The 23042-nt window shown below is 46.2% G+C and overlaps 1 protein-coding gene across 3 annotated transcripts in view; it reads right to left on the bottom strand.

Annotated features, from left to right (window-relative positions):
• The window catches only part of PIWIL2 (piwi like RNA-mediated gene silencing 2), a 348242-nt gene that overhangs the window by 133600 nt on the left and 191600 nt on the right, over positions 1-23042 (bottom strand). For all 3 annotated transcript variants that reach the window (XM_088443404.1, XM_088443405.1, XM_088443403.1), the window contains exon 13: positions 7367-7453. In XM_088443404.1, the coding sequence (XP_088299530.1) occupies positions 7367-7453 (87 nt within the window). The remainder of the gene's footprint in view (positions 1-7366; positions 7454-23042) is intronic.

Raw genomic sequence — 23042 nt, 5'->3', positions numbered from 1 at the left:
AGCAATTTAGGTAGAACGTTTATTTAAATAGAATAGCATTAGTACGCCCAACCCACAAAATAAAATAAACCCTCCAGTGTAGAAGAACACTTTCAATTGACTTGAACAAGGGAGGGTAATTAGCTCTGTATAGACGGTCATACAGTGCCTTGCAAACGTACTCATATCCCTTTGCATTTTTTCATGTTTTGTTGCCTCACAACCTGGAATTAAAATGGATTGTTTGAAGGTGTACATCATTTCATTCACAGAACATGCCTACAACTGTGAAGTTGTGGGGTTTTTTTTATATTGTGAATCAAACAACATTTGGAACAACATAACAGAAAACTTCAGCGTGCATAACTATTCACCCCCCTAAAGTCAGTACTTTGTCGAGCCACCTTTTGCGGCAATTACAGCTCCAAGTCGCTTTGGATGAGTCTCTATGAGCTTGCCCCTGGGACTTTTGCCCATTCCTCAAGGCAAAACTGCTCCAGCTCCTTCATGTTGGATGGTTTCCGCTTGTGAACAGCAATCTTCAAGTCTGACCACAGATTCTCAAATGGATTGAGATCTGAATTTGACTAGGCCATTCCAACACATTTAAAGGTTTCCCCTTAAACCACTCGAGTGTTGCTTTAGTAGTATGCTTCGGGTCATTGTCCTGCTGGAAGGTGAACCTCCGTCCCAATCTCAAATCACAGGCAGACTGAACCAGGTTTTGCTGAAGAATATCCCTGTATTTAGCACCATCCATCTTTCCCTCGACTCAAATCAGTTTCCCAGTCCCTGCTGCTGAAATACATCCCCACAGCATGATGCTGCCACCACCACGTTTCACTGTGGGGATGGTGTTCTTGGGGTGATGGGATGTGTTGGGTTTGCACCAGACATAGCATTTTTCCTTGGTGACCGAAAAGTTACATTTCAGTCTCATCTGACCAGAGCACCTTCCTCCATACATTTGGGGAGTCGCCCACATGACTTTTGGCAATCTCAAATCGTGTCTTCTTATTTTTATCACTAAGTAATGGCTTTTTTCTGTCCACTCTTCCATAAAGCCCAGCTCTATGGAGTGTACGGCTTATTGTGGTCACATGCACAAATACACCAGTCTCTGCTGTGGAACTCTGCAGCTCCTTCAGGGTTACCTTTGGTCTCTGAGCTGCCTCTCTGATTAATGCCCTCCTTGCCCGGTGTGAGAGTTTTGGTGGGCGGCCCTCTCTTGGCAGGTTTGTTGTGGTACCATGTTCTTTCCATTTGATGATGATGGAATTGATGGTGCTCCGGGTTCATCAAAGATTTGGATATTTTTTTTACAACCCAACCCAGAATTGTATTTCTCAACAAATTTGTCCCTGACTTGTTTGCAGAGCTCCTTGATCTTCATGGTGTGATGCCTCTTGCTTAGTGGTGTTGCAGCCTCTGGGGCCTTTCAGAAAAGATGTGTTTATACTGACAGATCATTTCACACTTAGATTTCACACAGATGGATTTCACTTCACTAACTACGCGACTTCTGAAGGTAATTGGTTGCACCAGAACTATTGAGGGGCTTCATAGCAAAGGGGGTGATTTCATATGCACATGCCAATTTTCAGAATTGTATTTATAAAGATTCCCCTTGATTATATCCTACAGACGAAATGCATTGGGTTTGCTGTACCTTGATCCCCCTAAATGGACAGATAAGCATAAATTTTTTATATTTCTTGTACGTGTGTCTTTTTATCATTGTGCGTCACTGTGTTATTAAAACCTGTTTTATATTGGAAAACTTACTGTGACCCCTGATTATGTTAATCTTTGGGAAAAGAATATTCCCTAAAAGGGTCCAATACAGTTTGTTTTTGGGTTATAGAGAATAACATACAGTGCGGTAGGGTACACACTATGTTGGTTTTCTTTTTTCGTTTATATATTCTTCCCAATTGTCACATGACCGAAGAACATCTCACCAGATAAGTAGTGAACTAATCACCAGTTTGCTTCACTTGGGTGTTGATTTAATTATTTTTCTGACACTAGCAGGCACGTCTTTTTCCATTTCTTTATATTTGTTTTGTGTACCAAAACCCTACTACTATTTTGGAGCTGCCACTTACTTATTGTTTGAGGTGTGTCACATTTAAAGAAAAAATATTTTCTTTTTTAGCACGTTATATAATAAAAAAATTTTTGGAGTGTTATACCACAATCAGTGTGCCTCTATATTCCCTACACTATTCTTTTATAAATTTATAATTTTCTCATTTCACTTCACCAAATTAGACTATTTTGTGCAGATCCATCACATAAACTTCAGATTAAAAAAATAAATAAATTACAGGTTGTAATGTAACAAAAAAATCTAAAAAGCCAAGGGGTGTGCATACTTTTGCAAGGCACTGTATTTTTTTGTGATATTGACCCCAAGATATTTCAAGGAGTCTTTGCCCCAAGTGAATTCAAAGTTTGTTTGCAACAGTTGTTTCAGACACCCCGGAGGTGAAAAGGGAGAGCTTCAGATTAAGCTAGAGTACAACAATGAAACAGATCAATTCTGGAATATGTTTGATAGGGGAAAGAAAAGAAAGTGTAGTCACGGGAGGACGGATTAAGTGCACACCAGGCATCAAAGAGTCCCGATTCTCAGATATACCTATTAAGAGATTTAGTAAACTGGTTTCACTGGGGACGATTGGGAGAATGTGATTTATCCAGGTCTCGTTTAAGAACAGCATTGAAGTCCCCGGCCACTATAGAAAAACAGTCTCCATTTATTTAAAATCCGAAAAGATTGAGTTACAGAATGGTATCTGACCTGTGTTAGGAGCATAGACATTAGCTATCATCAAATCTAAGTGTTACGATTAACCAATCAAGATAATGCATCTGCCATCTGAATGGGTAAAAACGGAATGTTGAACAAAGGGAAGGTTGTTATTAATCAATATTGCTACTCCATTATGTTTGGTTTGACTTGAGGAGTACAATACAGTGGAGAAGTTCTTAGATTGGAGAGACGGATGTGAGGAGACACGAAAGTGGGTTTCTTGTGATAGTACTATTCCGGCCTTAAGATTGCGAATAGAGCGTAATAGTAATGAATATTGAGGGGTGTTTAGATCCTTGACATTCATAGAAGCAATGATTACAAGCATGTTGATGAGCTCAAAGAATAGTACTAGAGTATAGTGTGATTATTGTCTGAGAGCCCCCGACTCGCTTTAAGGGCAAGGGTGGAAAGAGGAAAAACAATAGGAAAGGGAGGAGTCCCGGCGTGGGAACCCAGAGTCCAGCGGAGGATAACCCACACAGAGATTATGACTGTAAAGTATAAAAGATTTAACATGTATAACCTCTATAAAGTATAAAAATAATTTAAAAAAAAGTTATCTAGTTTGCAGAGTAATAGATAAATCAAAATATCAAAATGGGACTGAAACCCTCTGGGAGTGTTCTAAAGATAAGGGCATATTATCAGGACAATAATATAAAGGAGTGTGCATACGTGAAGTATGTAGTTTTCGGAAGTGGGGGTAGTGAGGACATTGGGGAAACAGAGGAGGGTATACATGAAGGGTAGCAAGGGCAACATCGGAGGAGCCGGATAACAAAAACTAGAATGAAGGTAATCAGATGGTGTACAACCTATTAATAAATAACAATATACAGGGGAAAAAACCCCCAAAAAACATATCATATAAATTCAACGATAAATGATAGCGATCAGCTTATATAAAAAGGATATAAATATTTTTGAATGGTGAGATCAGTGGTGCAAACTAGAGATTATGCAATGGTAAAAAGCAATAATGTTCATTAACCAGTAATAGAAACAAAACCCATGACAGGTATGAAGTCGTCTTCAAAGAAGAAGATTGGAGAAGTTCATGGATTTTCAGTAGCTGAGTGGGAAAGGGGTCCAGATTCTTCTATACGAGTCAGTAGGTCCTTGCACTCCCTAGGATCTCGGATGATAATCAGTTTGCCATGATGATCAACTATAAGTTTAAAGGGAAATCCCCCAACGGTAACAAATTCCACGATCTCGTAGAGCCCCCACCACATCTCTAAGTTTTCTTCATTTAACAATTGTAATAGGTGCAAAGTCTAGATAAATGGAATTTTCGCAAAGAATATGAGGTTTGCCACGAGTTGGGGCTAAGACGAACTCTTTCTCTTTAAGGCTGAGAAATTTCAAAATGACGTCTCATGGAGGTTCATCCTCTCGAGGTTTGGGTCTGAGAGCCTGATGTGCCCGTTCCAATGGTAGTTGACAAAAGCCCAGGTTAGGGAGAAGAAAAGAGAACAGCCCGAGCAAGTATGGTTCTAAATTATCCAAAGTAATTGATTAAGGCACATTGCGAATACAGAGGTTATTTCTTCTCTCTCGATTTTCAAGATCCTCACTTTTCATGCAAAGATATGAGAGTTCTTGAGCTATGGGTCTCATTCTGTACTTTATGAAGAATGTCCTGACAAGATTCTGGTTTAGATATTCTAGAGGCCAAGGAAGAAATATCAGACTTAACAGAGGAGAGAACCTTATCAAGTTTGGGCTGCAAGGATTCCTTAAAGTCAGTAATGAGAGACCGCAGTGCTAGGATATATTCCATGGTGGAGAAGGCAGGGGAGGAAGGTCCATCTTTATCTAGAGATGGAAAAGATGGAGAGGAAGGGTTTTGCAATTAAGACATTTTGTCACTTTTAGAAAAATGTTGAGTGATGTCACTAACCACTGGTTTCTTAGCTCTTGTATTGGATCTGTTCATGATGGTTGGAGAGAGTTACTGTTGGTGAGAAAAAAAAACTAGGTGTTGGAGGAAGGTGAAGAGGCCAGCTAATAGACTCCCAGAGGGTATGAGGCCAGGTGTTCAGGGCGCGATAGACAGGATGCTAAGGTAACAAATCTGTCTGGCTAGATAGGTCAGTTCGGTGAGGAGGTCCAGAGGGGAGGGCAGCTGTTGTAGCAGTAGTAGAGTACAGCGGGCCAACTAAGAGAAATGTAGGTCTCAGAGGAGCTGAGGCAGCAGCATGTATAGAGGAAGATTAGGGATGCCTGCAAGGATCCGGTCGGCATAGAAGCAGGCAGAGCCACAAAGGGTTTGGCAAAAATATCAGCTGACAGAAATGACAATAATAGAACCAAAGATTCAGTAGGTGGTATTCCTGTTGTTATGGGCTGAGTGGTGATGATTTTAGTAGCACCCAAGGACCAGAAGACACAGTTCAAGTAGAGACAAGATGCACATAGGCCGGGGGTGAATAATGTATTATCCATCCATAGGGAAGTATAGTCCAGTAATAGCTGCGGAATAGAGGCGATTCTGTCACTACGGATTATAAAACCCTCATAATAGAGACAGGCTTGGGATTTATACAAAGCCCAGTTAGAGATGGCTGCAGAGATTTGGTGTACTCTCCAACTGGAGATTGGAAGTCCAGTAACAGCAGGGGGAAGATGAGAGGGATGCAGCTCTGCAGCTTATGTGATGTGAGCAGCTCACCTGAGGGGCATCCAGCAGGAGCTTGACAGCAGCTGATACAGTATATCCCAGGGGCCAGCTGAGGTATAGAGTAGGTAGGAACTACTTGTAGTAGGGGAGGGGAGTACCTGAGGGGAGAAGGCAGGGAGCAGCTCTCCAGGTCTGCCACCTCCACTCCGGACGGCAGGGTGCAGCACAGCAGGAGGGACTGCTGCACTAATTTTGAACATCAGGGTACGGAGACTGGCACTCTATGTGGCGGTGGAAGGCAGAGGGGACCCCAGGGAGGCCGGACGCCCAAACTTCTGGTGGCTCATCACGGAGGTAAAGGCCAGCGGGACCAGCAGAAAATCCAGTCCCCGGCTTCAGTAGCGTGACCAGGCCGCAGTTGATATAGACACCAGAGATATTCTTAGGCGCCACGGACCTGGTCATTAGGTAGGTATAGACAGCAGGGGGTTTAATGTGAAGCAGGGGTCACAGGTGGCTCTGTAGGGGCCAGCAGCAGCCAATATCACAGATGCTAGCCAGGAGCTCCAGACAGCCACGCCTTTTCAAGATGCCCGCTAGGCCACGCCCCTCATGAACTTTAATTTTAACAGAATTTTCCCAGAGCTTGTACTAAAGCTTGACCTCAGTAGATCTAGATTCATTCTGCTGGGTAAAAGTTTTCTTATTTACAGTTCTTATTTTTTGGTCACAAGCTACAAAAGATATGTTTCCCTATGTGTCTTAAGCAGTGGCGGTTCTAGGGGTGGGCTAACAGGGCAGTTGCCCGGGGCGCCAGACACCTAGAGGGCGCTAATGAGGCCCCAGAAGGTAAAAAAAAATAAAAAAAATGTTCCCATAAAAAAAAAAAAAGCGCAGGTCCCCCCCGCGTTGCCGGGTCGCCCGCTGATATTTGTTATCAGTGGGCACACGGCTCCCTCCCTGCAAAGGCAGTCGAAGCTCACTCCAGAGCTCCGGCTCCCGCACAGAGCACTATGGGAGGGACATCATGACGTCTCTCCCATAGATCCATGGTGGAGCCGCGGTCAGACCGGACGGCAGCGGACGCAGGAGCGGGGCCTAAGGTAAGTACTGTGTTTGTAATTTTTATTTTTCAGAAGGGAGGCATGGGGGCATTACTACTGGGGGCATGTCTATAAGGGGGCATGTCTATAAGGGGCATTACTACTGGGGACATGTCTACAGGTGGGCATTACTACTGGGAGCATGTCTATAAGGGGCATTACTACTGGGGAATGTCTATTAGGGGGCATTACTACTGGGGGCATGTCTATAAGGGGCATTACTACTAGTGGCATGTCTATAAAGGGGCATTACTACTGGGGGCATGTCTATAAGGGGGCATGTCTATAAGGGGGCAACACTACTGAGGGCATGTCCATAAGGGGGCATTACTACTGGGGGCATGTCTATAAGGGGGCATTACTACTGGGGGCATGTCTATAAGGGGGTAAGGCCGCAACTGTGAACTTTCGCCCTGAGCTCCACAATGTCTAGAACCGGCCCTGGTCTTAAGTATTGAAGATTCTAGGAAGACACCCTATCACTATTTACATGTGAGCCAGCTTACTCCAGGTTCAATGAAAGTTTAAGGGAGTGACTGCTAGTCGACATAGGCGTGTGGAGACAGATATCACTATGCATCCTACAACAAAACACTTAGGGGGGAATTCAATTACCCACGGTACTTTACCACTGGCTCATTGATCCCCTGGGCTTATTCAATTAGCCCCAAACCTTATCGGGACATTGCCTAATCGCGCGCGCACGCACACACACACGAGGCTACTGCTGCTCAGTAACTAAATTGCACGAAAAATTATCATGGGCAATTGAATTCCCCACTTAAAGGGCTATTTACACATTAAATCAGTTACCACTAAATAATCTATCTACAAACTTACCTTCATTGCTTTAAAGTCTTGTTTCATTTTCTCAGGAATACCAGTCATGAAAGAAAGCTCTGGAAGTAGTAGAACCATACCTGGCATCTGAGTTCAAATAAAAAATTGTTAACAGCATAATCCCAAAAAAACCTTTACAAACGGAACACGTCCCATGCTGCCTGAGGAAGTCAGCTTCCTGTATCATTAAATAATATTTTGGATGAAGCCAATATTGTGGGAAGAAAACTATTGACATAATGTCGTGCAAAACTGCATATTAACATTTATTTTTCTACGTTCATACTATAACAACTGTAAAATTAAATGTATTTAGGATGAAGGCCATGCCTAAATAGACAATTCAGTCTTGTCTAGTATTCTAATAAGAGACTTTGCAATATTGACAAATGGTGGACAGAAAGAGGATAGCCTAAATAAGGACAAAATTGCACCCGGGGATTCCTTTAGGCACACGTTACTTAAATGGAAGAGCTTTCTATTTAAGTCACAATTAAGGACATTCATCCTACTGATGTCCCATAATAATCAAATTCCTGGAAAAGAATTAATCAGAGGCTAATGAGCCTTCATGTAATGATGATTGATATTTTAATCAATGCAAATTATGTGGCAAGTTTTAAAATATTCTTGACGCCTATTCTACTCCTTCTTTCCAGTCCCATTGTAATGATGCTTGCGTAAAAATGCAAGGTTTTTAGTCTAAACCCATAAACTTTTCTAATTTGAAGCTTAAACCAGTGGTTGAATAACTTTTTATGCTGAATCATCTAGTTTATTTTTTTTTAATCTGAAAAGGAATGTGGATGTTAGGACCAATTATTTAACTTTGTTAATTGGGGGCCTCATCTGTTCTTTCACCACATCAGTCTGTATTCTGCCACGATAACAGCTTAAACTCTCCATGGTTTCTTGTTTTTAATTAACTATGTGTATGTATGTTTTTTATGTTTGAATCCTAGGCAGCATTATGTGTTGAGGTTAAAATAGGCATTATTGACAGTGTTGTTTGAATCATAGGCAGATTTAAGTTTTGAGAATATAATACATATAGTTTAAGACACATACATTTCTAGCAGTGGAATGTGTAATAGAAGATTAAGGGGACATCCCAAGTCTAGTATTTTTTTGTAAAAGCTATTTGGGTTATTTAGCCATTTACTTAGAAGCCAAAAATAACATACCTAGATCTCCCCTGATGAAGTAATGAGAGAGGGAGATAGCAGATGGGCAGCCACTGGGTGCATTTAGATATGATAGAAAGTTGCTGTTGTGTCCAGTTATTATACTCCTAAAAATACACAAATTAGAATGTACCCCCTTCAGAACAATTACTGCACCAAATGGGGTCGCTGGTGCTGATGGTGTTCAGCCTGTGAGAGATGTTGCAATATATATCCCATGGAAAAGCACAGAAAATAGATTTATGATCTCAGACTTCCCTGATCCCAGAAAAAGAATTGTTTGTCAAAAATTCATAATAAATATCATCCATGTGTATGAGCCCATGAACAAGGACTGGAAGGCACTGATAAGACATTGCCTGTCCTCAATAAATAACCAGGAGATTGACCAATTCCTTACTAGAGCCCATGTTGCCCTGCTTGTGAGAGATAGACAGGGAGGCAGGGACCCGGAGTGGATTGATTAATTAAAGCAAAATAAAAAAAGTTATTTGTGCTGAATTAGCTGCCGCTTTCTACATTAGAAGAAACCGGTCTACAAAAAATGAATACAGGAGAACAAGACCTGGGTACTGTGGGCCTGATTCAGAGATGGACAGATTTGCAGAGAAGCACACAAGCGGCTGTGCAATTCTGTCCATCTTAGATGGAAATACAGAAGGAGGTGTCCAACACCTCCTTGCTGCATTCGCTGGCACAGACCCTGGCCTCGTCCTTCCTGAAAAACCTCGATGAAATGCCCGTTTCCGGGAACGGTGACCAGCCACGCCCCTTGCTTCATCCCCCAAATGCTGCAGTTTTGGAGAGGGGGTGGGGGGTGTCTGCGAGCATAATCGCAGGACCTGTTCTGCACATGAGCAAAATGAGTGCTGCGCTTGCAGACCCTGAAACATCTGAGATGTACGCTCCGAGATCCCACAGAGCCAGAATGATGGATAAAGACTCTCTGGTTCACCAAAAAGCCTGTTGAGGAATTCCAGGACAACAACGAAGAGCCTGGCCGAAAAGCCCCACTCAGGAGGTCAGCAGGGCGTGACAAGTAGGAAAAAAAAATAGGAGCTAAGGCCGTTCCTGAAAGGCTACGGCATAGCCCAAGTAGAGAAAAACTCCAGGTGATGGAATCCGCAAAAGTCATCCTCCCACGCTGGGAACCCCCTAGGTGGAGGTCTGCCTAGCGAAGCGCAAGCCTGTCAATAGGCCTGGGGGTAGGATAACTGGTAGACCTGGGTAACACGAAGCCCTGAGAAAGGTTGGCCCTTGGACCTTCCCTCCTAGGAAAGGAGCAAAAATTAGAAGTTTGCGACCTAAGACACAGAAGGGGGAAGGTCGACCTAGACGCCGTCATTGTGGCTACCCATTCTGGCCAAAACGGGAACACAGCAAATGACCCGAAAGTGGAAGAGTATCAGAAATTAAGCCAGAGAGTTCGCTTAACCACCACCAAGGATGCTGGCACCTGAAGTCAGGACACCAGTAGCTATTGTCGCCTCTTCAATATAAGAGGCCACTCTCTGACGTTCCCTGATTCCCTGAGGAGGAGGCTCATTATGCCCGGGCCGCAGCAGGTAGAGAATTGAAGGGAGCAAGGAGCTTAGAAACACAGAGGTGCCTACTAGGGCGAGCCCGCCGCAGAAGTTCCACACTGTGCGCAAAAACAAGAGAATGCAGAAACAGTCTACTGAAGCATGTATACCTAAGCGCTAGCCTTAGGGGTCTGTAGCCTACCGCACCTAGCATTCACAGGTGGTCCAAGAACAAACCAAGACCTGACACTGTTTAGCTTCGGAGATCAGGCGATAACGGGCACATTCAGGGTGGTGTGGTCATAGGCCTTGGTAACCTTGAAGTTAAAAACAGCTCATATCCCATTAAACCAGGCGCAACATTTGGCTGCGGTATGGTCTAAAATATTAGACACAGTGTCCCAATGAGCTGTGGAGCTTCCAATTACCGGAAAGGCACGCAACACAGACTGGTGTGGGAGGGAATCGGAGCACCCAAAGGAAACACACAAAAGAGAATATACAAACTCCACCCAGCTAGGGCCGTAGTGGGATACAAACATACCACCTCCGTTGAAGTGCGGTTCCTGTTCAGCCTCAGCTGGAAAGATACATCTTCGCTTAAAGCGAGAAGGGCTGCATCCCTGTCTCCTAAGGCAGAATGCTATAGGGTACCCAGCTAGGTCCCAGTAAGAATACTAGTAGGGGAAGCGGGCCCTGGGGTTCCCAGTCTGTGCGACGGGCACACTCTTGACACTGCAGAGGTTATGCATTAGTCCTTAGATAACTGCAACCGTACCCTATAAAAGAGGTAATCCAGGCTGCTCCAGGTGGAAGTCATGGCTGACTGACACTCTGCTGTAAACACTCTGCTGGACACAGAGCCCAACGTGGTACGGAGCCTGAGGAGAAAGTACAGAAGTACAAGTCCTGTATTTACACAACACTTAAGCACCCCCCATCCATGGGTGCTTTGCAATCCAGGGCAGTCAACACACACCAATTAGGTAACCTACTGTGTGTAATCAAAGGGGAAGTACAGTGAATGTGACCTCACCCCACAGTAAGAGGAGGCTTTACAGGCGAGGGATTTACTAAACTGAAAAATAAAATGTATGAACACAGAAACATTCAATGCTGTATTAATGGGCAGTTAATGCTCAACAAACCATACCCGAGTCGGTAGGTTAGAGCTTAATGTATAACCTGACCACAGAAGGATAGGTATACAGGGAGACAGGAGCCCTTACTTTCTCCAGACACTAACTTAATCAGGTACAGGGTAAAATGGCCGCTCAGTGTGACATTTGGGAGGGGAGAGAGAGGGGGGAGACTCATTGTGGTATGGCTGTCGCAGTGAGGGAGCGCGCTGTGGGAGCAGGGAAGGGGCTGAATAAGGAGAGCCTACCTCCTCATTGCTGATACCAGATCCCCAATGGCTGCTTCTAATGTAACTCCCCATTGCCTGTGTTCTGGTGGTCTAGCGGAGGCGCCAGGTGACCTGGGCGACCACTGTCAGCACCGCCAGTGGTCTCCTCCACCAGCGGTAACAGCCGCTGCTGCACGGCTCCCGGTGAACAGGGAGCCGCATCTTACCTTCGAGCACCGCCCGTGCCCCTTCCCTGACGTCCGGCTGCGGGAGCCCCAGCCAGTACCCAGTACCAGCCGAGGTCACTGACATGCTTGCCTGTGCCGCGGCCGCCAGGGGTCGGTGGAGCGATAGTGCGGGCGTCCTATATATAGGACGCCTAGTGCTAACCGCTCATGTAAAAAGTAAAAAGAGTAAATAAAAATCAAATAAAAGAAGTTTATAGACTGCAGAGCAGTCTCCACACGTGCCTTGCTTCCTGCAGGCACCAAACTGAACTGGCCTACCTGGGACTGGGGGAGGGATTTAGGGGGAGAGGAGCAGGGGCTGCTGGGAGAAGAAGTTTAACTATTGCCCGGACTCCTCCTGCTCACACTATACCTATGGTCTTGCCTGTGTTCTCTATGGAAGTGTGAAGAAAAAAAAGAGTATTTTCTTGCCGTAAAATCATTTCCTCTGAGTCCAATCTGGGGAACACAGAAACTGGGATATGAGATAGTGGCCAAGGAGTAGGCACTAAAAAGGTTAACTAGCTAACACTACCCACCTCCGTTATATACCCACCCAGTCCCCTAGCGCATCAGGTATCTGAGTAGCAAAGCCAAGGAGCAAAATGGAGAAAAAAAACTCACGTGTTCCTCAGATTAGACTCAGAAGAACTGATTTTACGGTAAGAAAATCCTTTTTCCTCTTCATACTTATCTGGGGAACACTGATACTGGGACTTCACATAGCAAGCCTCAAGAGGGAGGAGGATCACGCATTGGCAGTGCTGTAAGCAAAACCTTGCAAGTAAAACTCGCCTTTTTAGCCACAAACATATGGAAACAATAACATTTGGTAAACATGTGCACTAAGGACCAGATGGCAGACTTGCATAGTTGTTCAACAGAGGTACCCTGCCAAACTGCCTAAGAAACACTCACAGCCTAAGTTAAGTGCACTGGGATAGGAACCGGAGTAGAGTCCCACAGCTACAAAAACCTGTTTGATGGATGAAGTAATCCAACGAGCAATAGACTGCTTAGACACTGGCCAGCCTCTCTTAAAGCATCATAAAGCTCTAAGAGACAGCCCGTTTTACACAAAGCAGATCAGTCCTATCCACATATATATGGACACCTCTGAAGAAGTATAGACAGACAAGGCCAAAACCTGACCCCTCAGGGAAGAGAGGCAGAGACCTTTGGACAATCAGTCCGTAAATAGAAAGTAAATGTGGTAAACAGAACCTCTCTTCTTGGCTTTGCACCATCGAATGTAAGATCTCCACACCCTATGCTTATAATTGAAGTGGATCACTTACGCAATTGCAACGGAATGGGATTGAAATACCACCGGTTCAAATCCCGACAGCGTGAGCCTGACAGCAGGAAATCCAGACGGCGGCAGGTAAGTGATCGAACCCTCTCCTCTCCCCCCCCCCCCAACCCTAACATGGGTGCCTAACCCTAAACTCCCGGGGTATTGCCTAACCCTAACCTCCCCCTGGGGGTCCCTAACTCTAACCACCCCCTTACCGCTCCCTAAACCTAACCCTCCAAGGTGGGTGCCTAACGCTAGCCCAACCTTAAGCCCACCCCAAAACCTAACGCTGACCCCGCCAACTGTCCTAAACCTACGCCTCCACCCCACAGCTGACAGGACGGGCATCCTGGACTTACTTCGTTCGGGCAAGCGTCGTCCTGGTTTCCCGGCGTCGGGATTATGATAGTCGTCGGAATTTCCATGCCTATCATAAATCCTTTGCCGGCATTCTGCAGTCGGGATTGTGACCGGCGGCTCACATAACTACGTCCCCTTGCTACATAGTCTGGATAATGGCTGTAGAAAACTCCTTGGACCTCAGGAGACTGGTTTTAAGTGCCACGCTGTTAAAGCCAATCGAGGTAAATTGGGATGGAGGAACGGATTTTGTGATAGTAGATCTTCTCACAACTGACTATATCAAGGAGAATCTCAAATGCGGGTTTATCAGAGAATCCAAGTCACCAGCAGGTGCCGGTCTATTCCTTCTCAAGAAAAAAAGATGAAGGCTTAACACCGTGCCAACGATTACCGGGGTTTGAATGCCATTACTCTCAAGGAATGGTATCCCCTATCTGAGCTCTTCGATGGAATAAAAGGTGCGAAGATTTTTACTAAACTAGATCTTCACGGGGCCTACAATCTGATTAGAATACGATCAGTGGACGAGTGGAAAACTGCCTTCAACACTCGAGATGGGCACTATGAGTATTTGGTCATGCCTTTTGGTTTAAACAATGCACCTGCAGTTTCTCAGAAGTTCATGTACTACATCTTTCAAGATCTGTTGTACCAGTATGCAGTAATATACAGTTCATCCGGAAAGTAATCACAGCGCTTCACTTTTTCCACATTTTGTTATGTTACAGCCTTATTCCAAAATGGAATAAATTTATTTTTGTCCTCAAAATTCTACACACAATACCCCATAATGACAACGTTTTTTTGAGATTTTTGCAAATGTAATAAAAAAAAAAAAAAAAACAACTAAGAAATCACATGTACATAAGCATTCACAGCCTTTGCCATGAAGCTCAGGTATATCCTGTTTCCACTGATCATCCTTGAGATGTTCCTACAGTTTAATTGGAGTCTACCTGTGGTAAATTCAGTTGATTGAACATGATTTTGAAAGGCATACACCTGTCTATACACTTGACAGTGCATGTCAGAGCACAAACCAAGCATGAAGTCCAAGGAATTGTCTATAGACTTCTGAGACAGGATTGTCTCAAGGCACAAATCTGGGGAAGGGTACAGAAAAATTTCTGCTGCTTTAAAGGTCCCACTGAGCACAGTGGCCTCCATCATCTGTAAATGGAAGAAGTTCAGAACCACCAGGACTCTTCCTAGAGTTGACTAGCCGTCTAAACTGAGCGATCGGGGGAGAAGGGCCCTAGTCAGGGAGGTGACCAAGAACCCGATGGTCACTCTGTCAGACTTACAGCATTCCTCTGTGGAGAGAGGAAAACCTTCCAGAAGGACAACCATCTCTGTAGCAATCAACCAGAGGCCTGTATGGTAGAGTGGCCAGATGGAAGCCACTCCTTAGTAAAAAGCACATGGCAGCCCACCTGGAGTTTGCCAAAATGCACCTGAAGGACTCTCAGACCATGAGAAATAAAAGACTGAACTTTTTGGCGTCAATGCCAGGCGTTATGTTTGGAGGAAACCAGGCACCGCTCATCACCAGGCCAATACCATCCCTACAGTGAAGCATGGTGGTGGCAGCATCATGCTGTGGGGATGTTTTTCAGTGGCAGGAACTGGGAGACTAGTCAGGATAGAGGGAAAGATGAATGCAGCAATGTAGAGACATCCTGGATGAAAACCTGCTCCAGAGCGCTCTTGACCTCAGACTCAGGTGACAGTTACTCTTTCAGCAGGACCACGACCCTAAGCACACTGCCAAGATATCAAAGAAGTGGCTTCAGGACAACTCTGTGAATATCCTTGAGTGGCCCAGCCAGAGCCCAGACTTGAACATCTCTGGAGAGATCTGAAAATGGCTGTGCACCGACGCTTCAAATCCAACCTGATGGAGCTTGAGAGGTGCTGCAAAGAGGAATGGGCGAAACTGGCCAAAGATAGGTGTGCCAAGCTTGTGGCATCATATTCAAAAAGACTTGAGGCTGTAATTGCTGCCAAAGGTGCATCAACAAAGTATTGAGCAAAGGCTGTGAATACTTACGGTATGTACATGTGATTTCTTAGTTTTTTTTTTTAATTAAATTAGCAAAAATCTCAAAAAAAATTTATACACGTTGTCATTATGGGGTATTGTGTGTAGAATTTTGAGGAGAAAAATGAATTTATTCCATTTTGTAATAAGGCTGTAACATAACAAAATGTGGAAAAAATGAAGCGCTGTGATTACTTTACGGATGCACTGTATATTGATGGCATTTTGATATTCTCCAAAGATTTGGCAAGTCATCGCAAGCACGTCTGTAAAGTCTTATCCCGACTTTGCGCTAATCAGCTCTAATGCACTTTAGAGAAACACTCCTTTTACCAAACAGAGCTGAAGTTCCTGGGTTACATAATTTCGGGTTTGAGTCTCCAGATGGATCCAGAGAAAATTTCTGCCATCGTCAGTTGGCCTTGTACGACAGGACTAAAGGTGATACAACGTTTCCTTGATTTCTGAAATTTTTATCGGCAATTTATCAGAATCTATTCTTCTATTGCAGCCCCCATCACTGCACTCACCAAGAAGGGCCAGGAAACCAGGTTTCGGCCTCAGGACACACAGGAAGCGTTTGTCAAATTAAAGTAGTGTTTTATTTCAGCTCCCATTCTGAGACAACCCATATGATCAACCTTTCTTCCTAGAGGTGGACGTCTCTACAGTTGGTGTTGGGGTGGCCTAGTCCCAGGAGGAGGAATGGGGTAAAGGGTATTCTTGTGGCTTCTTTTCCCAAAAATGTTGGCACCAGAGATGAACTATGCAGTCGGGGATAAGGAGTTACTAGCCATTAAACTGGCTTTGCAAGATTTCTGGTGACGGTTACACAGATCACATGAACCTCACTTATCTCAAAACTGCTCATTGCTTGAATTATTGCCAGTCCAGATGGTAGCTGTTTTTCAATCATTTTAACCTGATTATTACCCATCGTTGCAAAAATGTGAAAGCTGACGCTCTATCGCGAGCAATTAATTCTGCCGAGGAAGACGAAGTACGGGAGGGCAAGCCAATTCTGAATCCTGCATGCTTTGTTGTAGTTACTAAGATCAGGATTCCACCACGTCACTTGGTTTTTTTATAGTCAGAACTGCTCGCAAAATAGCGGTTGAAAAAACCAACCACAAGAATAGCGAGCAGTTCATACGCTGTACGATGTACTCGATTAATCTAATAAATAGCGGACATGACGTATGGTGCGAGCGGCCAGGGGGCATTTTTATCAAATAAACGAGCGTATGTTTTGCTCGCTCGTTCAGACTTAGAGGTGTGAACAGACTGCAATTTGCGAACGGATCATTTGAACAGCCACCCCTTGTTTTTGAACGAACGACCGCAAATAGCGAACGGCTCTGAATGAGGGCCAAAGTTTTTCATCTGTGTACCACCCTCAGAGGAACATGTAAATCAAGATCTAGAGAAATTCATTCGGATGTACAGTATGTCTCAGCCAATCAAGACAATTGGATTTCCCTGTTGTCATGGGCTAAATTTGCTTAAAATAATTTGTCTCCATCCTTCATTCAGAATGGGCTGCATCCTGTGATTTCAGCTCTTCAATTGGTATCTCTTCCAGCTGTTGGTGCCACAGTGAGTCGGATCCTCAAGATGTGGAGGTAGGTAAAGAGAAATTGTATAAAGCCTCTTCCAGGTATAAATGGGTGGCAGACAAAAAGAGAAGAAAGGGTCCTGTACTGATCCCCGGTCATAAAGTCTGGTTATCCAAAAAGCACTTGCGATTGAAAGTTCTCACCATGAAGTTTGCTCCCAGATTCATTGATCCCTTCCAGATCCATCAGGTAATCAATCCAGTGGCTGTTTGCTTAAAACTTCATGGTACTCTCAGGATTCCCAACATATTTCATGTCTCTCTCCTCAAACCTTTGGTGTTCAATCGATATTTGAGACATTGCAACCCTCCCTCTGCAATTCCAGTGGATCACCAAGAGGAGTATGAACAGATTTTGGACTCCAGAATGTCCCGAGGTTCAGTTCAAATTCTGGTGGATTGGAAAGGATACCGGTTAAGGCCTCGGATATTCATGCACCTCAACTCCTTTGAAAGTTTCATCAGAAGTTTCCTGGCATGGCATTTGTGGGGTGTTCAATGCCCACCCCTAGAAGGGGGGGTAATGCCACAGTGCAGCCGAACCCGGTGGTCACTTACCGGTCCAGCGGCATTGGGGTCCAGGCTGGCAAAGGACAGCGGGCAGCAAATCCCCCACAGCTCTGTGAAAAGGCGGTGGCTGTTCCCATAGGGACGCACGCGCCACTCTCTTTAATATTTAAAGCTCAAGTTTAGGGGAAATTTCATTGGCGCTGTATTGAACCCTGACCTACTTTAGGAAGTTCCTGGAAGGACTGCAGTACCAGGAAATAGGTTCCATTACCTTGCTCCAGCGTTCATACCCATGTTACAGTCTCCTCGTTCTGACATTGGCCTGTTCCTGACACGTCTCTGACTCGTCCCTGGTACTTCGCTTGATATTCCGGTTATAACCTTGGCTCCACTCCTGACTCCGTTATTGCCCGACCCCTAGTACCATTGCGCTCGTTTGGATTCTGACCTGGTTTATAGACTACGCTGTAGCCTCCAGTTCATCCAGAGTTCCCCAGCACATGTATAAGGGAACCTAGGCTGAGGGGCACGACCTGCGTGTCGGACGCAGCCAAGTCCATACCTCCTTGCGGGGTCCCTGGTGAACACCATCGGCACGTTAGACTCTGCACCTCTGTTGAAGGTCTAGTCAATCCCAACACGGGTTGCAGCCATTACCTATCCAAAAGTTGCATCAATAATAGATCGGAGGGTTTCCATATGAAACCTGGGCACACTGATAAATTTGTTCAGAGATTGAGGCTAGGCCGATGAGAGCCATTGGGCTTCTGAATGTGGAAAAGAGTAGAATAATAGCCCTTGCCACGTTGTGAGCAGGGGACCAAAATTATTACTCCTGATTCAGTAAGGACTGAATGGCTTTTTGGAGCAGCAGGGTCTTGGTTGGGTCCGATGGAGGTCCTGTGCAAAACAACGGCTGGGGAGGGTCGCCTCAGGCATCTGAAGTGGTTTGGAGCCGCAACTGGGTGAACTGAAGTTGGCCTCCCAGGGAGAGGCCCGCCCCCGTCAGGCTGTAGGCTTGTCCTCAGATTTGGCAGGGGGATGTCCAGTAGCCCAGGTCTGTTTAGTCCTAGGCTTGGAGGCCTTAGTTGATGTCTTGGAAATGACTGACCTTTGGTTTTCCCTGAGGTTGAAATTACGAAAATATGAGATATGGTAAGAACTTACCCTTGTTATCTCTATTTCTACGAAGTCCATAGGGTTCCACAGGATACCTTGGGGTATAAGTGATGACGTCAGTCTTCAGGCACCACAGAGTTAAAGTTTTCAGCCTCCCAGGATGCATCTGGGTCCCTCTCCTATATCCCGCCCCCGGGCCAAGGCATCTCAGTTACGTCACAAGCCATAGGCCGGAGGAGGAGAAGAAAGAGAGAGAAGAAAAAATCTGGACACTCACAAGAATCACATTCTCACCATAGGGAGACGGAAAAACCGGTGACCAGAATAAAGCCCATCTGCAGTACAGGTGCGACAGGGCGGGAGTCCTGTGGAACCCTATGGACTTCGTAGAAATAGAGATAACAAGAGTAAGTTCTTACAATATCTCATATTTTCTACTTCAGGGTCCATAAGGTATCCACAGGATACCTTGGGGATGTCCCAAAGCAGTATCCTTTAAGGGTGGGGACGCTCCTGTGCTGAGAGGAGAATCCGCCGCCCGAAGGAAGCATCCTGAGAGGCAAAGGTGTCAAAAGCGTAATACCTCACAAAGGTATGGACAGAAGACTACGTAGCAGCCTTGCAGAACTGAACTGCAGAGGCACCACGTCTAGCTGCCCACGAAGGACCCACAGACCTAGTGGAATGAGCCCTCACCAAGGAGGGAACTGGAAGACCTTCATGAAGATAAGCTTCTGAAATTGCCATACGAATCCAGCCTGCCAAAGTCTACTTTGAAGCAGGCCAACCCTTTTTACGGAAGCCATAGAGGACAAACAAGGCGTCCGACTTCCTAAAAGAAGAAGTGCGGTCAACATAAATTCTCAATGCCCGCACAACATCCCAAGTGGCGTCACCCACTGAAATTCCAGGTGAATTGAAAGCCGGCACAACAATTTTATTCATTGATGTGAAAACTGGATACCACTTCGGGAAGGAATCCCGGACGAGTGCGAAGCACCGCCCTATTCCTACAAGAGAGAACCCCTAAATCCGAAACCCTTCTGGCCGAGGCAATGGCCAGAAGGAATATGGTTTTAGCTGTAAGCTATTTAAAGTCCACTGAGTCCAGTGGTTCAAACGGCGGTCCCTGGAGAACTCTCAGGACCACAGCCCAATTCCAAGGCGCCACCGGTGGAACAAAACAGTGGCTAAATGCGAAGAACACCTCGCATAAAGGTGTGCACATCAGAGAGCGCAGCAATCCTATGAAGAAACCAGACTGACAGGGCAGACACCTGCACTTTCAGAGAAGCCAGGCGATGCCCATGATCCAGTCCAGCCTGTAGGAAAGCCAACACCCTAGACAGGCGGAACTCCCTAAGGGAATAACCTCTAGGTCTATACCACCGGAAGAAAGTATGCCACACACGATGGTAGATTCTTGCCGAGGAAGGTTTACGAGCTCTTAGTATGGTTTGCACCACGGAGCCAGAAAAACCCTCTGGACCTTAGCATGACCGTTTCAACAGCCACACCGAGTCAGGTCCGGGTGAAGACAAGGACCCTGTGACAGGAGATTCGGTCGTAATGGTAACCTCAGAGGAACGTCTACTGACAAGACTCTGGAGGTCGGAGAACCAGTGCCGTCTGGGCCACTCGGGAGCTATCAACAGTAGCGTACCTCCTTCTTGATTTGAATTTCCGTATTACCCGCGGAAGGGAAAACAGAGGGAAAAGGTAGGCAAACTGGAACGTCTACTGGACGGACAGGGCATACACCAGACACGCCTTTTCGTCTCTTGTTCGAGACCCGTACACCGGCAACTTGTTGTTGTGCCGGGACGCCGTGAGGTCTATCTCTGGAAGACCCCACTTGTCCACCAGACTCTGAAAGACGTCCTGGTGTAACGACCACTCTCCCGGATGCACGTCCTGCCTGCTGAGAAAATCCGCTTCCCAGTTGAGGACTCCCGGGATGAACACTGCTGATAATGCTGGGAGATTGAGGTGGGTCGTCTGCAAACACTGAGGCAATCCATTCCATCAGGACCGGATCAATAGCAGCAGAGGTCTGGAGAGAAATTGGGCGTACTCCACCATGTCGAATACCGACACCATTGAGCCAAATAACCTCATTGCCGAGTGTATCGACACTCGACGACACTGCAGACAACTGCGCACCCTCAACTACAAAGCAAGGATCTTTTCCTCCGTCACAAAGATCCACTGCTGCCTGGAGTCCAATAAGGCCCCGAGGTGCAGGATCCTCTGAGACGGGGTGAGAGTGGACCTCTGCCAGTTTGTCAACCAGCCATGACGTTGCAGTACCGCAATCGTCAGATCCAGATGGTGTAAAAGAAGCTCTGGAGACCCCGCTATCAACAGGAGGTCGTCCAGATAAGGCAACAGTTGGACTCCCTGCGTCCGCAGGAGAGCCGCCATGACCTTCGTGAATACCCGTGGAGCAGTCACCAGGCCAAAAGGCAGTGCCCGGAACTGGAAATGTTCGGTGCAGATTGCCAATCTGAGGAACTGCTGATGGCGCAAAAGAATAGGGACATGCAGGTAAGCGTCCTGGATGTCCAATGACACCATGTAGTCCCCAGGTTCCAGTGCCAGAATAATGGACCGCAGGGTCTCCATCCGAAACAGAGGAACCAAAAATAGAACGGAACAGAAACCCAGGCCCCTCTGGGAAATTGGAACATGCACTGAAACTCCGGCCTGGAGCATAGTGTGCAAAACCTTCCGCAGTTCCGAGGCTTTGCTCCGGTCTAGCGGAAGGCCTGTGGTAAAGAACCGGGATGGAGGCCTGTGCCGAAAGGAGGGCATACCCGTGAGAGACCACCTCCTGAACCCAAGTGTCTGTCGTAGTTCTCGACCAGCACTGGGCGAACTGAAGCAGGCGCCCCCCACTTTGGGGTCCCCTAAAGGGAGGCCTGGACCGTCAGGCCGCAGGTTTGTTATCTGACCTAGGAGCCGGACGTCTGGTACTCCAGACCTGTTTCTTGGGCTTGGACAATTTCTTGGTCCCAGCCTGCCGTGGAAAGGACTGTACTTTAGGCCTACCTTGGGCCCTGTGAGGCCGAAAGGACGACCCACCAGCACAAGAAGGAATCGTAGCAGACGGAAGACATGCAGATTTTGCTGCTGCCAACGTAGCTACTATTTTGTCCAGATCTGGACCAAATAGTACCTGTCCAGACCTTCTAATCCCTTTTTGGAATCCGCTTCCGCTTTCCAAGAACGCAACCATAAGGTGCGAAGAGCAGCCAACGGCTGCAGAGGAGATCCTAGAGGTGAGCATACAAATATCTAAGTCCGCTTCATTAATGTAAGTGGCCGAGTCTCAGAGATTGCCCACCAACTCGGTCTGTTCAGCCGAACAGTCAGAGTCCAAAGACGCCTCCAAATTATCCGCCCAGAGCTCCATAGCTCTGGCTACCCAACACACGGCCAGAGCCGGTCTGGATGCTTCCCTGCAAGGGAATAAACGGATTTGAGGCAGATCTCCACCTTGCGGTCAGTGTCATCCTTCAAGGATGACATCGAAGGCATAGGCAACGTGGCACTTTTGACTAGGCGTGTGACATGTGAATCCACTTGCGTAGGGGATTCCCACTTAGAAAAATAATAGACCGCAAACGGATAAGCCACGGCTAAGCACCTCTGGGGCTGAAACCGTTTACCTGGACTTTTCCACGCCTCCTCTAAATGATCCACTAATTGATCAAAAAGAGGGAACACCGTAGCCTCACCCTTAATATCCTTAAAAAGGCATATATGAATGTGGCCACCGAAGGATCAATATCCTCAATAACTAAAGCCGAGCGGACCGCTCGAATAAGACCAGGGATATACACCTTGGACTTAGCATCCGGCTCTTTGGTACGGAGAGGTTCTTGGTCAAATAGATCCAGAATCTCCCCATCATCTGACGTCTCATCGTCATCCCCATAAGGAGCAGATAAAGACGCCACCGGCCGTTTATGAGGCCGCAACACAGACTCCCCCTGTAAAACATCGGACAAATGCTGAACCGATGTAGTTAGAGTATTAACCCACGCAGGCTCCGGAGAAACCTGGGAAGGGACAGGGAGACTGTGGGGTACCATCAATTGTCTCGGGAACTCCCGCATGGGTGACGACACCACTGACCGCTGGGACAAACCCGTCTGGGTAAACGCAGGTGGCGGAGCTAGCTGGCCCACAAGGGTTGTAAGCGCCTTAGCGAAACAAGCCCAGGGAGGTTCCTGTACCGTGACCATAATCGGCCATGACACTGCCAGGCACTGGGGACATAACCCCTCCGCGTTACCCTCCCCCTCCGCTATTGGTACCTTACATTTAGTACACATGAGCTGGAGAGGAAAGTCAGTCTCAGACATGATGGTAAGTATGTGACACTCACACCTACACGTATTGGTATAGTGTGAATAACACCCTGCACACCGCAAGGGCTTTGAG

This window comes from Taudactylus pleione, unplaced genomic scaffold, assembly GCF_031769625.1.
Source record: "Taudactylus pleione unplaced genomic scaffold, aTauple2 ptg000329l, whole genome shotgun sequence".
Lineage (NCBI taxonomy): Eukaryota > Metazoa > Chordata > Amphibia > Anura > Myobatrachidae > Taudactylus > Taudactylus pleione.
The sequence above is the reverse complement of the archived record's forward strand: the minus strand, read 5'-3'. Positions and strand labels throughout refer to the sequence as shown.